General features: G+C 46.8%; 5 protein-coding genes across 5 annotated transcripts; all 5 read left to right on the forward strand.

Moving 5' to 3' along the window:
* Positions 1-120: 120 nt before the first annotated feature.
* On the forward strand, positions 121-903 carry TEOVI_000611200 (phosphatase and tensin homologue, putative; the record flags this gene model as incomplete). The annotated part of the gene is made up of 1 exon (XM_067222942.1): positions 121-903. One exon carries the CDS (start codon positions 121-123, stop codon positions 901-903), a length of 783 nt encoding a protein of 260 aa, XP_067079043.1.
* A 586-nt stretch (positions 904-1,489) lies between these two features.
* TEOVI_000611300 (uncharacterized protein) lies at positions 1,490-3,436 on the forward strand (the record flags this gene model as incomplete). The annotated part of the gene is made up of 1 exon (XM_067222943.1): positions 1,490-3,436. The coding sequence occupies one exon, from the start codon at positions 1,490-1,492 to the stop codon at positions 3,434-3,436; it is 1,947 nt and encodes a 648-aa protein (XP_067079044.1).
* Positions 3,437-3,819: 383 nt separating this feature from the next.
* On the forward strand, positions 3,820-4,752 carry TEOVI_000611400 (mitochondrial carrier protein; the record flags this gene model as incomplete). Its single annotated transcript, XM_067222944.1, has 1 exon — positions 3,820-4,752. One exon carries the CDS (start codon positions 3,820-3,822, stop codon positions 4,750-4,752), a length of 933 nt encoding a protein of 310 aa, XP_067079045.1.
* Positions 4,753-5,412: 660 nt separating this feature from the next.
* TEOVI_000611500 (wd repeat-containing protein 19) lies at positions 5,413-9,483 on the forward strand (the record flags this gene model as incomplete). Its single annotated transcript, XM_067222945.1, has 1 exon — positions 5,413-9,483. One exon carries the CDS (start codon positions 5,413-5,415, stop codon positions 9,481-9,483), a length of 4,071 nt encoding a protein of 1,356 aa, XP_067079046.1.
* An 814-nt stretch (positions 9,484-10,297) lies between these two features.
* TEOVI_000611600 (ubiquitin carboxyl-terminal hydrolase, putative) lies at positions 10,298-11,008 on the forward strand (the record flags this gene model as incomplete). Its single annotated transcript, XM_067222946.1, has 1 exon — positions 10,298-11,008. One exon carries the CDS (start codon positions 10,298-10,300, stop codon positions 11,006-11,008), a length of 711 nt encoding a protein of 236 aa, XP_067079047.1.
* Between the last annotated feature and the right edge of the window lie 639 nt (positions 11,009-11,647).

Raw genomic sequence — 11,647 nt, forward strand, 5'->3', positions numbered from 1 at the left:
TTTTGCTCTTTGTTTTCGTGAGGTGGAACAGATGCACAAATGTGTCCGTCCGAGGTTCTGAAACTCGTTTCTGTTTTCGTTTTTGAAGAAGTCAGTTTCTGCACTGTTTTTTTTTAGGATATGAGTTCGCCTAATTGTTGTCCTGATGACGGCCCTGTCGATATGCAACCCCGAAAACTGGATGAGATGAGATCTCCTCCGGCTGGGGATAGTGATGATGTGGTGGATTATATGCAACAAGCGCTGACATCTGCACGGAAAGCGGCTTACTTCTGGGGATCATTAACCGCCACAGTAGTACCCGGTTATTTCGGACGAAAGATGGGTCTTGTGCACGATTTTCTCCACTGGAACTTCATAACGGATAGGTGCATACTTGGAGCTCTTCCCGTTGTCACAAAGTTTGGAGACAGTGGAAACCACTTGGTGCAACTTGCCGGACAGCTGAGGACTAAAGATCAGGAACTAGGACTTGTTGTTGCGTGCATGGAGGAAATTGAAATACAGGGTTTTGGTGTTCCGGTGATAACCTTCGCTGATGAGACAGCCTGGCGCCAATATGTTAATCCGGATGTCGAATACTGCCATGTTCCATTGGAGGACGCGACAGCAGACGTCTCTTTCGATGTGGTTGTTTCTGCAGTTGAGCAGATTTATCAGTGTGTTGATGTGAGGAAGGAGACCGCTTATATTCATTGCAAAGCAGGCAAGGGCCGCAGTTGGATGATGGTCATGTGCTACCTCACCACGTATGGGAATATGAAATATGCGGATGCTGAGAATCTTGTCCGGGCCAATCGCCCTCAGGTTAGTCCGTCGCAACCCCAACGAGACTTTGCTATGTGTTTCGCTCAGCGGATGAAGGCATGCAAAAATGCGGCTTCGTGTTTGACCCGGTCGTAAAATGTCTGATGTAGTGAGTTCTGTGTTTAGTTATTGCTTCGCCCCTGGTCTTTCCAATCCTATTTTTTAAATTTTTTTCTCTATTTTTCTTTACTTCCTGCTGCTTTTCGTTCTTCTGCAGGGCGTACCGTTGTGATACACATGTGTTTTACTCACATGTGGTTTCTGTAATTTGCTGGTAAATTTGCGGGACAGGGGTGTGAACCTTGCGCTGCGCTGTTAGGTTCCACTGCCTATCGCTGACACAGTATTAAAACAACGCCTTGCCGTAGTTGTTGAATGCTTTCTAGTTTACGTAACCTGCTTATATTTAGGGACAATCCACCGATGTTTCATTTTCCAGAGAATGGATTTCATTTCGTAGATACGAACGGACTGTGTGGCTTGTGCAGCCCCGTCGCACCAACTCATAGTGATGATTGTGGACAAGTGCGTTGCCACGCAACTGATTTCTTACAACGAGATGGGTGCTATGTGAACATTTTTTTTTTGGTTGCCTAACGAGATGGATGTTTAAAGTTGTTTTGAAGCTTTCCTTTTTTTTTTACTTTTTTCTTTTTTGTAGTAGTATTCAAGAATTGCTTTAATGAGTTTGACACTGGGAGAATTAAGTGATGCCATTGCTTCACTTGCGGAGGGTTGCAGCATGGAGCAGCTAAGTGGCCTTGCCCAACAGTGCGAATCCCATCTGGCAAACGTTGAAGGAATCATTGACGCAGTAGAGAATGCGCTTCGTACATCGCACGGTGGGCAGCGACTGGTACTGTGGTTCTTTATTGATCGACTAGCAAAGCAACACGTAATTTTTCTTGATTCCCTCCGGCCCCGCCTGCGATCCCTTGCCACAACAGCAGCGCCAGCAGCAGACGGTCCCGAGTGGGCCGATTTCAAAAGCCTTCTCAAATATTCTATTGCAGTAGTGTTTGGTGCTCCTCTCGTGTCTCTGATTTTATTAGAGATTGATCCAGAAACACAGAAGGAAACAGCGCGTAATAATGCCAGTGCATCGGAGCGTGAGCGCGGTGTTGTGGCGCTTCACAGCTGCGCTCTGAGGACTGCTGGTGCCTTTTCGACGAAGGCTGTGATGACAGAGAGGCCCGCGGGGGCTAAACACATACTTCAAGTAAAAACTATTGATAGTCAGGTTGCAATGAACATGGCGAGCAGTTATGCACCAGCACGACCTCAAGAAATTGCTGTTCCTGAGGTTCAACCTGATGCCGATGCACCGCAAGGTTACATGAAAGCGGTTCCTGCAGAATACCTGAAGAATTATCAAAACGCGCGGCGAAAACGCCTTCGAGAGATTATGGATCGGAACCGTGAGGAGATGGACCGCCGACAGGAGGCGGAGCTTCTTAATGCAGTCCGTGGTGTAGCAGCTGAGAATGGCAAAGTTCCCGACTACTCTGATGTTGTTATGCCTTTAGAGCTTCCTCGTGACGAACATGGCGTGAAGCGCGGGTTTTTCCCACTTGGGGTGCGGTTCATTCGTGAGGCGATACGAAGTTGCGGTGGTGCGGTTGAATTGGATGTGTTGGTTAACCGTCTGTCTACTTTAGCAAGCAAAGAGGTTGTTGCCGAGTTCGGTGACGTGCGTGAGTTTATTCTTATCCACCGTCCCACTTTTCGTGTAACAAATGAAAAGGACCGTTGGATCGTGCGTCTCGCTGGCGATGAGAACTCTGATCCGACGTGGGAATCTATGCAATGTCCGCTATGTTCCAAGGTTTTGCGGGGGAGGAACCTCGCGCGTCACGTTAACTGCAGGCTTTGCGTAACGACACAAATTGCCCTTGGACTTCACGGTGAGGTGCGGAGCCCCATATCCGAACTTGCTTTCGTGGCGAAGTCTATAATTGACCGTGCAAATACATTTGATGACTGGGACCTTGAACATTTTGCTGAATGTATAGAGCGTGCGGCTGCATGTAGGCGCTTTAAACTTTCCTCACAGGCAAAGTTTGCCCCAGTCTTGAAAGCAATGCGTGTGGTACGCAACAGGTGGTTAGCGCGCAAGGGTGTTGCAGAAGTTGCCGACGCTGTTGTGAATCCTGGTGATGCGGCTATTGTTAATCTATTTCGTGTTATTGGGCGTAACGTTAACAGATTACCTATTCCCTGGATTGATATGGGAGACGTGGTTGACATGTGTAGTCGGTTTTCCACCGGCGTGCTACCGCCTTTCAACCCACCACCCCGACCAGCCGATCCCCGGATTAATTTAAACAATGAATATCCGGGGTTTTTACTGTGTGAAAGCGAAGTGGACGATGAAGATGAACCGAGTGATGATGAGGACGCCTTCTCCGATGATGATGCGCCGACCTTCGTGTTTGCACCTCCTGTTGATTTAGCCGAGACACTCATGACAGCAGGTTTTGAGCGGGACACGAAGCGACTGCAGCATCGGATGCGAACAGCCCCACCGTTGGTGTTGCAACGGGTACTGAAGGGAGACCGTACACAAACTCAAAGGGACATGTATGCTGATGTTGTAGCGTCTGGAAACTACATTTCTGCTACTCAGTGAATCCGCTGGCGTACTTACGGTGAGGAGTGGGCATTACTCCCTGAGTGAGGGGGAAAAACAACATTAAGGGAATCATTCACTGTTAAGCGAATATGCTTCATTATTATTAAGCGTCCTGTCACCTTTTGGCACAGCATCCTTTTCCTTTATCGTTTAATATTGGCTGCATCGTGCTATATCTTTTTTTATTGTATTGCTGTGATAATATATATTTTTGTCCTTTCTGCTTATATATTTTTCTCGTTCTGTTATTCTCACCATAGCTGCGCACCATACATAAGGTAGCCCCGAAAACACCTCACACAACCCGGCTCAACTTGTTTTTTCCTAATAAAAAATTAGGGCAACCTATTCCGTTTTGTTTTTGTTAACTTTGAGGGAGAATGCATGATGGAAACTTTCTGAAGGAGGTTACTGCGGGTTCAGTTGGTGGCGCACTGGCAACTATAGTGGAATACCCACTGGATACCATAAAAGTGAGACTGCAGGACGACCCACACCGTTACCGTGGGAGTTTGAGCTGTATCATAGAGATAACTCGCAGTGAGGGCATTTTTGGTGGTTTTTTTAGGGGACTTCCATTACCCGTGATTGGTGCAGCTGTGGAAAATGCCACTCTCTTCGCTACATATCGCGAAGCCATAGGCCCGGCGCAGGATCTCTTTTACAGAAAGCGGTGTGAGCCTGACACGGAACCTTATCTTGCTGTTTTTACAGCAGCTGCCATTGGTGGTATCGTAGTATCGCACGTGTTAACACCTGCAGAGTTGATTAAGTGTAAAATGCAAGTACAAAACACACTCCCCGAGGAGAAACGCATATATAAAAACTCTGCACATTGTGTCACCTCCATTTATCGAAGTTCCGGAATCCGGGGGCTCTTCAAGGGACATGTATCCATGATCATGCGGGAGGCACTTGGCTGTGGAATGTATTTTTCTACCTTTCAATTGGTTATTCGGAATATGTTGCAGGAGGGGCAAGTCTTCACTGATGCCTCGCCTTTTGTTCATTTTCTCGGGGGTGGTTGTGCCGGTGTCGTTTTCTGGACGTCTATTTACCCAATTGACGTCCTTAAAACTAAAGTACAGACAAATAGAAGTGAATACGGTAATCTTTCCATCACTCAGGGTTTGATGCGCCTGTATAAGATAGAGGGAATGCGCGGACTCATACGTGGCTACGGCGTTACGGCTATTCGTGCTTTTCCCGGCAATGCGGTACTTATCGCTGCTTACGAACAAGTAAATCGAATATTTGAGGCACAAGGGTCCACTAATAAACTTCTTTGTGTGTGCAGCGGTTTGAATGGATAACGTACCGCGAAATAGTCTTGGTAGTGTGAGCTACACTCGAGTATCTTTTGACCCCCTTTTTTTTTTCACACTGAGCGACCGGTTGGAACGCAGCATCGCACTGTTTCCTTTTGTTCAAAAGTCGGGTCGTCTGTGGTTTAAGCTCCGCTGCATAAGCAGTGAGAGGGAGCACCAGCATAAAAGATGAATACCAATAGCTACCAAAATCCGTAGAGCGTACAGTTGTTTCAGTACGTAGTTTCCTGAAATGCGTACCGCACCAGGAAACAGCAATACGACTTTTGGTGTGACTTTTCCCTCCTCCTCTTCCTTCTTTTTCTCATTTTGTTACGAACAGTTCATGAGGTTGTCAGTTGTTGAGGGATTGCGGTGCCGGAGTAAAGTTAAACACATTAAATTAACACATATATATATATATATATATTTTGACAAGTTATGTTTCCCACCCATTTGCTTGTTATTCAGCTTCCCTATAGGTTGATTGCCTATCTGTTTTCTTGTTGCGCGGGGTATATTAACACCTTTCCATCCACTTTTTGCTGAAATGTTACTTTTATTTCCCCCCTTATTTTTATTCGGTAGTTTCATTTCATTTACACGAAGCTTGCTTTTTGCTTGTGTGCTCCTTTTCGTTTTTGCTTACGTTTTATACCGCTTTAAATGAGCATTCAAAAAAAGTTTGAGCTTACGGCAGAGGACCTCGACCGGGGGGTTCCGCAATTCGCATGGGATCCCCATAGCTCAAAACTTGCAGTGTATTGCCCCAACGGGAAGGTGCGAATAATATCCTCTGAAGGAAAAGGACTTCACACTTTCTCTCTTCCCAATGTCTCCCGGCTCGGGTGGGATCCTACACGCGCTGTACTTGCCCTTATTCAACAGGACTCCAGTAATGTTTCTTTACTAATGAGCAATGAGGCCGGACCCGATTCTATAGATACCGGCCTTCAGGGGTTGTGTTTCATGGCATGGTCTCCTGTCGCTTCGCTTTTGGCAGTAGGCAACACAGGCGGCGACCTCATGGTAATAAATAGTGAGACAATGAAGAAAGTGCCTGTTACTGGAACCCATGACAATCGAATTATTGATGGCGTGTGGACAGCGAGCAACAACCTTGTGGTGATTGGGGAGGATCAGGTACTTTCCGTTTCTGACGCTGCTGGTAACGTTCAACAGCGGGTAACCGTAAAAAATGTCCCTTCTTCCCTTTCGGTGATTGATTTTCCAGGTCACGGTGATCCATCATCACTTGCCAACGTAGTTGCCTTGGTTAACTGTGGCACTGTGTTGGAGCACTACAACTTGGAAACTCTCCAACCTCACGTATTGACGTTTGATGCAAAACTTGGAAATATCACGGTGTGCAGGTGCCTTGCTGGAGGATTGACATGTGTGGGGTTTACTTCTGGTGCAATGGCCCTCGTTCAAATCAACCATCAAAACTCCAAGGTATACGGTGTGACCCGACCGTTCGAGGATGCCGTGTGCGGCATGTCGTGCTCTGGGGGCTCCGGAACTTGCGTTGCCGTTGCTGGATCGAGCATCAAGTTCTTTTCTTTGGCTGACAAGCGAATAACTGAAATAAAATCAGATTCGATTCAGCTGGAGGGGGCATTAGGTGCACTACAGGACGTGCAACATAGTGGGAATGGAATGAACATAACTGTAGTTACTGACCAACCCCATTTAATCAGTTTCAAGAGGAGTGTGCCTGTCTCGAGTGTGGTGTGTGGACCAAATATTTATTCACTAACCGGATCGCGAACGGTAACGGTGAAGTCTGTCAAGGATGACCGTGTTGTCTTCACTGCGACATTAGACATGGATCCCACTTTGTTAGCTGCCTCACGGGATGTCTTAGCTGTGTGCTCTCGGAACACTGGTGCATACTACAAGGCCGGGGAAGGAGAGGCCAAATTGGTAAATACAGTGAATTACCCTTCAAATGTTTCTGCTCTGAAAGTGTCCAACAACCACGCGGCCGCGCTCTGTGACGGAAAGGTTCAACTGCACGAAGTGTGGAGCGGTGCGGATTCTATTACACTTCCGGAGAGTGGAGGCGCTGATGTTATTTCTATTGGGATAAGTGACTCCCTCTTCATGTACGCAACCCCAGAGAAAATTTTCATTGTCAATCTTGCTGACTACCAATGTGTGATGGAGCACACACCCACTACTGGAATTAAGCGAGCATTCCCTAATTTCAGCTGCACTCGGATAGCCCTCATCGACAAGTATGACGTTATGTTTATACTTAATCCTATAACACTTGTTTCCACTCAAACCGAAGGATTTGAGCAGGGGCACAAGGACATTTTGTGGGATCAAGGTGACTACGGTGTGTTGGTATCTTACAACGCAAGCACGATGGTGACGTACGTTTACGCACCACATAGCCGATATGGGCCAACAGCCGAATCTGTGGTTGTCAAGGATTCAAAAACTGTCAATCTTATCACCAATATTCCAAGTGGCTTCACTCCACTCGGTGTAATGAAGGGTACCGTAACGCTTCAGGGCCCATGCAACGCTGTAGAATCTCTCACACTGGCTTCGCATAACCGGGCCACTTCTCGTGTACCAAACTCGGAGGCGTTCTACAATAACTTTTCTTTGAATCACCTACGGTGGGCGTCCCAAAATATTAGTACACCACAAGAGGCTGAGGACTTGGCCGTGAAGGCACTGCACATGCTTGACGTTGAACTCGCCATCCGACTCTACCGGCAATTATCCCAACCGAGCCTCGTCATGTATATTGAGAGCATTAAACATATAAATGAAAAGAATCTCCTGATAGGACACGTCTCTATGATTATGGGGTACTTTAAAGATGCGCAGAACTTTTTTCTTCGTTCCTCGCAGCCTCTTTGTGCCTTACAAATGCGGCACGATCTCATGCAGTGGGAACCGGCCTTGACTCTTGCGAAGCAGTTGGCTCCAGAGAAACTACCCATCTTATCTAAGGAATATGCTCAACAACTTGAGTACCGTGGGGAGTATGCGAATGCCCTTGAAATGTATAGGGCAGGTGAAATGGCAATGCCGAAGGGACATGCGAGTACTGAACTGACTGCTGCGCAGGGTGAAGTAAAGAAACATAATGCTGAGTGCTTGCAGGGATCAGCGCGATGCTTGTTACGCACTGGCGGAGTACAAGAAGGTGTGAAGTTGGCGGAACAGTCTAATGATTTGGCTTTTGTCACAGAATGCGCAGAAATTTTGGAAAGCCTCCGGCACTGCGACGAGGCTGCGCATTTGTACGAGAAGGCGCTGAATTTTGAGCACGCCGCGAAGCTGTATATTGTGGATGCACGAAACTTAAAAGCAGCAAGTCGCATCATCCCTCGCATTACATCTCGCAACATCATTGGCATGTTCGCTAAGGGAAAGGAGGAAGAAGGCGCATTCTCTGAGGCAGAGAAAGCGTATACACAGGCGGAGGACTGGGACAATGTGGTACGCATTAGAGTTGAGAAACTAAACAACTTGCAGGGTGCGTACGATATTGTCCGTCAGACGCGGTCGGTTGCTGCCGCGTCTGTTGTAGCAAACATGTGCAAAAAGCGTGGTGAGTTTTCTGTTGCCGTCGAGTTCTTTGTCCTTGCGAAGGCCTTCTTTGAGGGGTTTGAGCTGGCGAAGGAAAAGGGCTGCATGACTGCATTAGAGAGCGCATTGCTTTCACAAGTTCAGCTTACTGATGGTGTGGCTCCAGCTGCTAATCAAAATGAGTTTTCGGCCATAGCACGCCACTACGAGCAGAATGGCAAACCAGGGCAAGCGGGATTGTTCTACCACATTGCAGGCAATTTTCCGTATGCACTGAAGAACTACCTTGAGGCCGGTCAACCAGAGGATATTGAGAAGGCCATCGAGGTTGTCGGAAGGTCTCGAAGCGATACATTGACTAACAAACTTATTGACTATCTTATGGGAGAGACAGATGGGGAGCCGAAGGAACCATCGTATATTTTTAAGTTGTACATGGCCCTCGGGAGTTATGAAAAAGCTGCCAAAACATCTGTGCTTATTGCTACAAAAGAACAGGAGGTGGGGAGCTACATGGCAGCCCACAGGACACTCGTGGAGGCCTTCCGTATTCTCAGGGATAGAAAGATGCGTGTGCCCAACGACCTGCGACGGAGTCTTATGTTACTACACTCGTACGTGATCGTAAAGCACCTCATCAAGGTGATGAATGATGATGAAACGGCTTCCCGTATGCTCCTGCGCGTGGTACGGAACATCCAAAGGTTTCCGCAACACATTTCCACTTTATATACATCCACCGCATTGCAGTGCCTGAAAAGCGGTTTCAAGAAGTCTGCGTTTGACAACGCCTGCATCATTATTCAAAATGAGAGGTACAGAACTGAGTTAGATGACAAAAACCGGAAGAAGATCGAAGCCATAGTGCGCAGACGCGGTAAAGAGGAGTTAGAAGATCCCCAAGAGGATACGTCTCCATGCCCCTTCTGCGATGCCGGAGTGCTCGAGACGGAATTGGAGTGCGGATCCTGCAAGAATACGCTTCCTTTTTGCATTGTGACAGGGAAACACATGGTCAAGCAAAACTACTCTGAGTGCCCTGTGTGTCACTTCCCTGCTTTGTATACTTCGTTCATTACACTGTTGCGACAGTCTCAGGTGTGCCCCATGTGTGAGAACATGGTTGACCTGAATCAGGTGCAAAGACAAATCGATCCTGATTTGAAGACTCATCTTCTTTAGAGAAACTGTTTGTGGTGAGTGTGGGTAGGACATTGTGGCACTTTTGTTTTTGCCCTTTGCAAGTGCCAACACGCCAAATTAGAGAGTGGAACCGGAGTAAAGAAGGCTTTGAGGTAAGAGTAGGAGATGGAAGTAGAATGAGGAGAAAAAAAGGGCTGAAAACAAAAGAAAGTTGGAAAGGAAGCATGCATATATCATTCAGGAAACTAAGGACATAGATGAGGTTTTTGTTTGTAAGGGAATCTGTATGAAGGGAATGTGGCTATCGGAAAGGAAAATGAGTGATCGTATATATGCGTGTACGTTGAGAACAGGTTTATGGATCTTGTGGAGCCATTGCAGAACCATAATATTGTGAGTGCGGAGCAAGGGACTTATTTTCCTTCTGTGAACTCACTTCTAAGCTCAACAGTGAAAGAGCCCCCGCGTATTTTTGTTGTTGTTTTCATTTGGTGTCTGGTGTGTTGTTATTTGCCGCGGGTGTCGTGAATGACACTGATATATGACTATGTTTGTTGCTGTGCTACACAAATACTCGAGAGTGCTGGCCATGGTATAGGCGCGTGAAAATAGATCCCTTTGTTGTGGTGCTCCCTCCTTTAATTATTAAGCCTTCCCGCTCTCTCCGCTTCTCACACCTTTCCAAATCATCGTTTCGTTGCTTTCTCTCGGATATAACCTAAGGTTTTGCCGGCCGTTTCAGTAGACAAGAAGGAGATACAAGTGGGGACCGAAAACGATAAAAAAAACAAATAAGAGAGCATCAAAATTCGAAGGATCAAAAGTTGTAATCTGCTTCGGTAGGTTTGTCGCTATGACCAAAACGTGGCTACCGCTCGAAAGCAATCCCGATGTGTTGAACGAATATCTGAAGAGTTTAGGGTTGACCAACCCAAAGGTGGCATTCAACGATGTGTTTGGCCTGGATGCCGAATTACTCGCCATGGTCCCCCGACCGATTTACGCGATGATTCTTTTGTATCCATTGTCAGATGGGATGGAGTCTGGAGATGCTGCAGCTTGTCTCAAGCAAAAATCTGAAATAGAGCAGTTTATGACGACAAACAAGTTCTTCTACAGCAAACAGACAATTTCCAATGCTTGCGGCACCATGGCTGTGCTCCACGCTGTTCTCAATAACACGGATGTTGTGGGCGACATGTTGGAGGGAAGCCCAATTGCTACACTTCTGTGGAGTACGAAGGATAAATCCCCCGAGGAAAATGCAAAACTAATTGAATCAGATTCCCTGCTTGACCAGGCACATGCATTGGCGTCAGCATCAGGTGTTACCGATAATCAGCCTCTCGACGCAGATATCGACCTTCATTTTACCTGTTTTGTAAAGATAGGTGATCGCTGTGTGGAACTTGACGGAAGAAAGCCTCATCCACTTCTTCATGGCCATTGCGTGGACGAGGAGAGTTTTGTAAAGTCATGCGTGGATGCGATTAAGGAGAAAATGGGTCGGGACCCACAATCTCCTCGGTTCAATATTATTGCACTGTGTGAGTCTCGCGAGTGAGCCAGTGAACCAAATATGCGTTGGTGGGAGCCACTGCTCGTGTCTGCCGCGTTGCCTACGCATATGATGGCACCTGTGGTTTGATGGAAAGGTAGAGGTGGAGATGGTTACTCAAACCTCCGTAGGGGTCGTCCAGATGGTGTTGGGAGTTCGTCAAAATTCTTAGAGGGATTTGGCCTCAGCGTGGATAAATATTCATTCTTTAGTACACAATTGTGTCCCATGCGCTATTTCATGTGAAGGATTTTGCTGGGCGTTGGCACGGTGGCTCCTGTTAGTGTTGCATCGCGGGGGTTACTTATTGTTGTTCCTGTGATCATCATTATTATTACTATCATTACTGTTGTTTTTGTGTCCGGCTTAACATTTATCAGTTTTTGGGGAGTTTGTTGGTGGCGAGAGGCATACCCAGTCATCAAGCAACGCAAAAACAAACAACAACAACAACACAATAACATGAAGTAGAGCCACCTCAGTAAATTGCTTATTGCTGTTTTTTCTTCAAATATTCTTTTTCTTCGGTTTCTTGCTTTTCAGGGGGACAGCATAAGGCCAAGTAGCCTCTACTTCTCTTTGTAGCGTTGGCTTCGAGGCTTCTTGATTTGAGAACTGTTATCTTCTGTGTGTGGGGGGGGGGGG

Source organism: Trypanosoma equiperdum, assembly GCF_001457755.1.
Source record: "Trypanosoma equiperdum strain OVI genome assembly, contig: ctg_1721, whole genome shotgun sequence".
Lineage (NCBI taxonomy): Eukaryota > Euglenozoa > Kinetoplastea > Trypanosomatida > Trypanosomatidae > Trypanosoma > Trypanosoma equiperdum.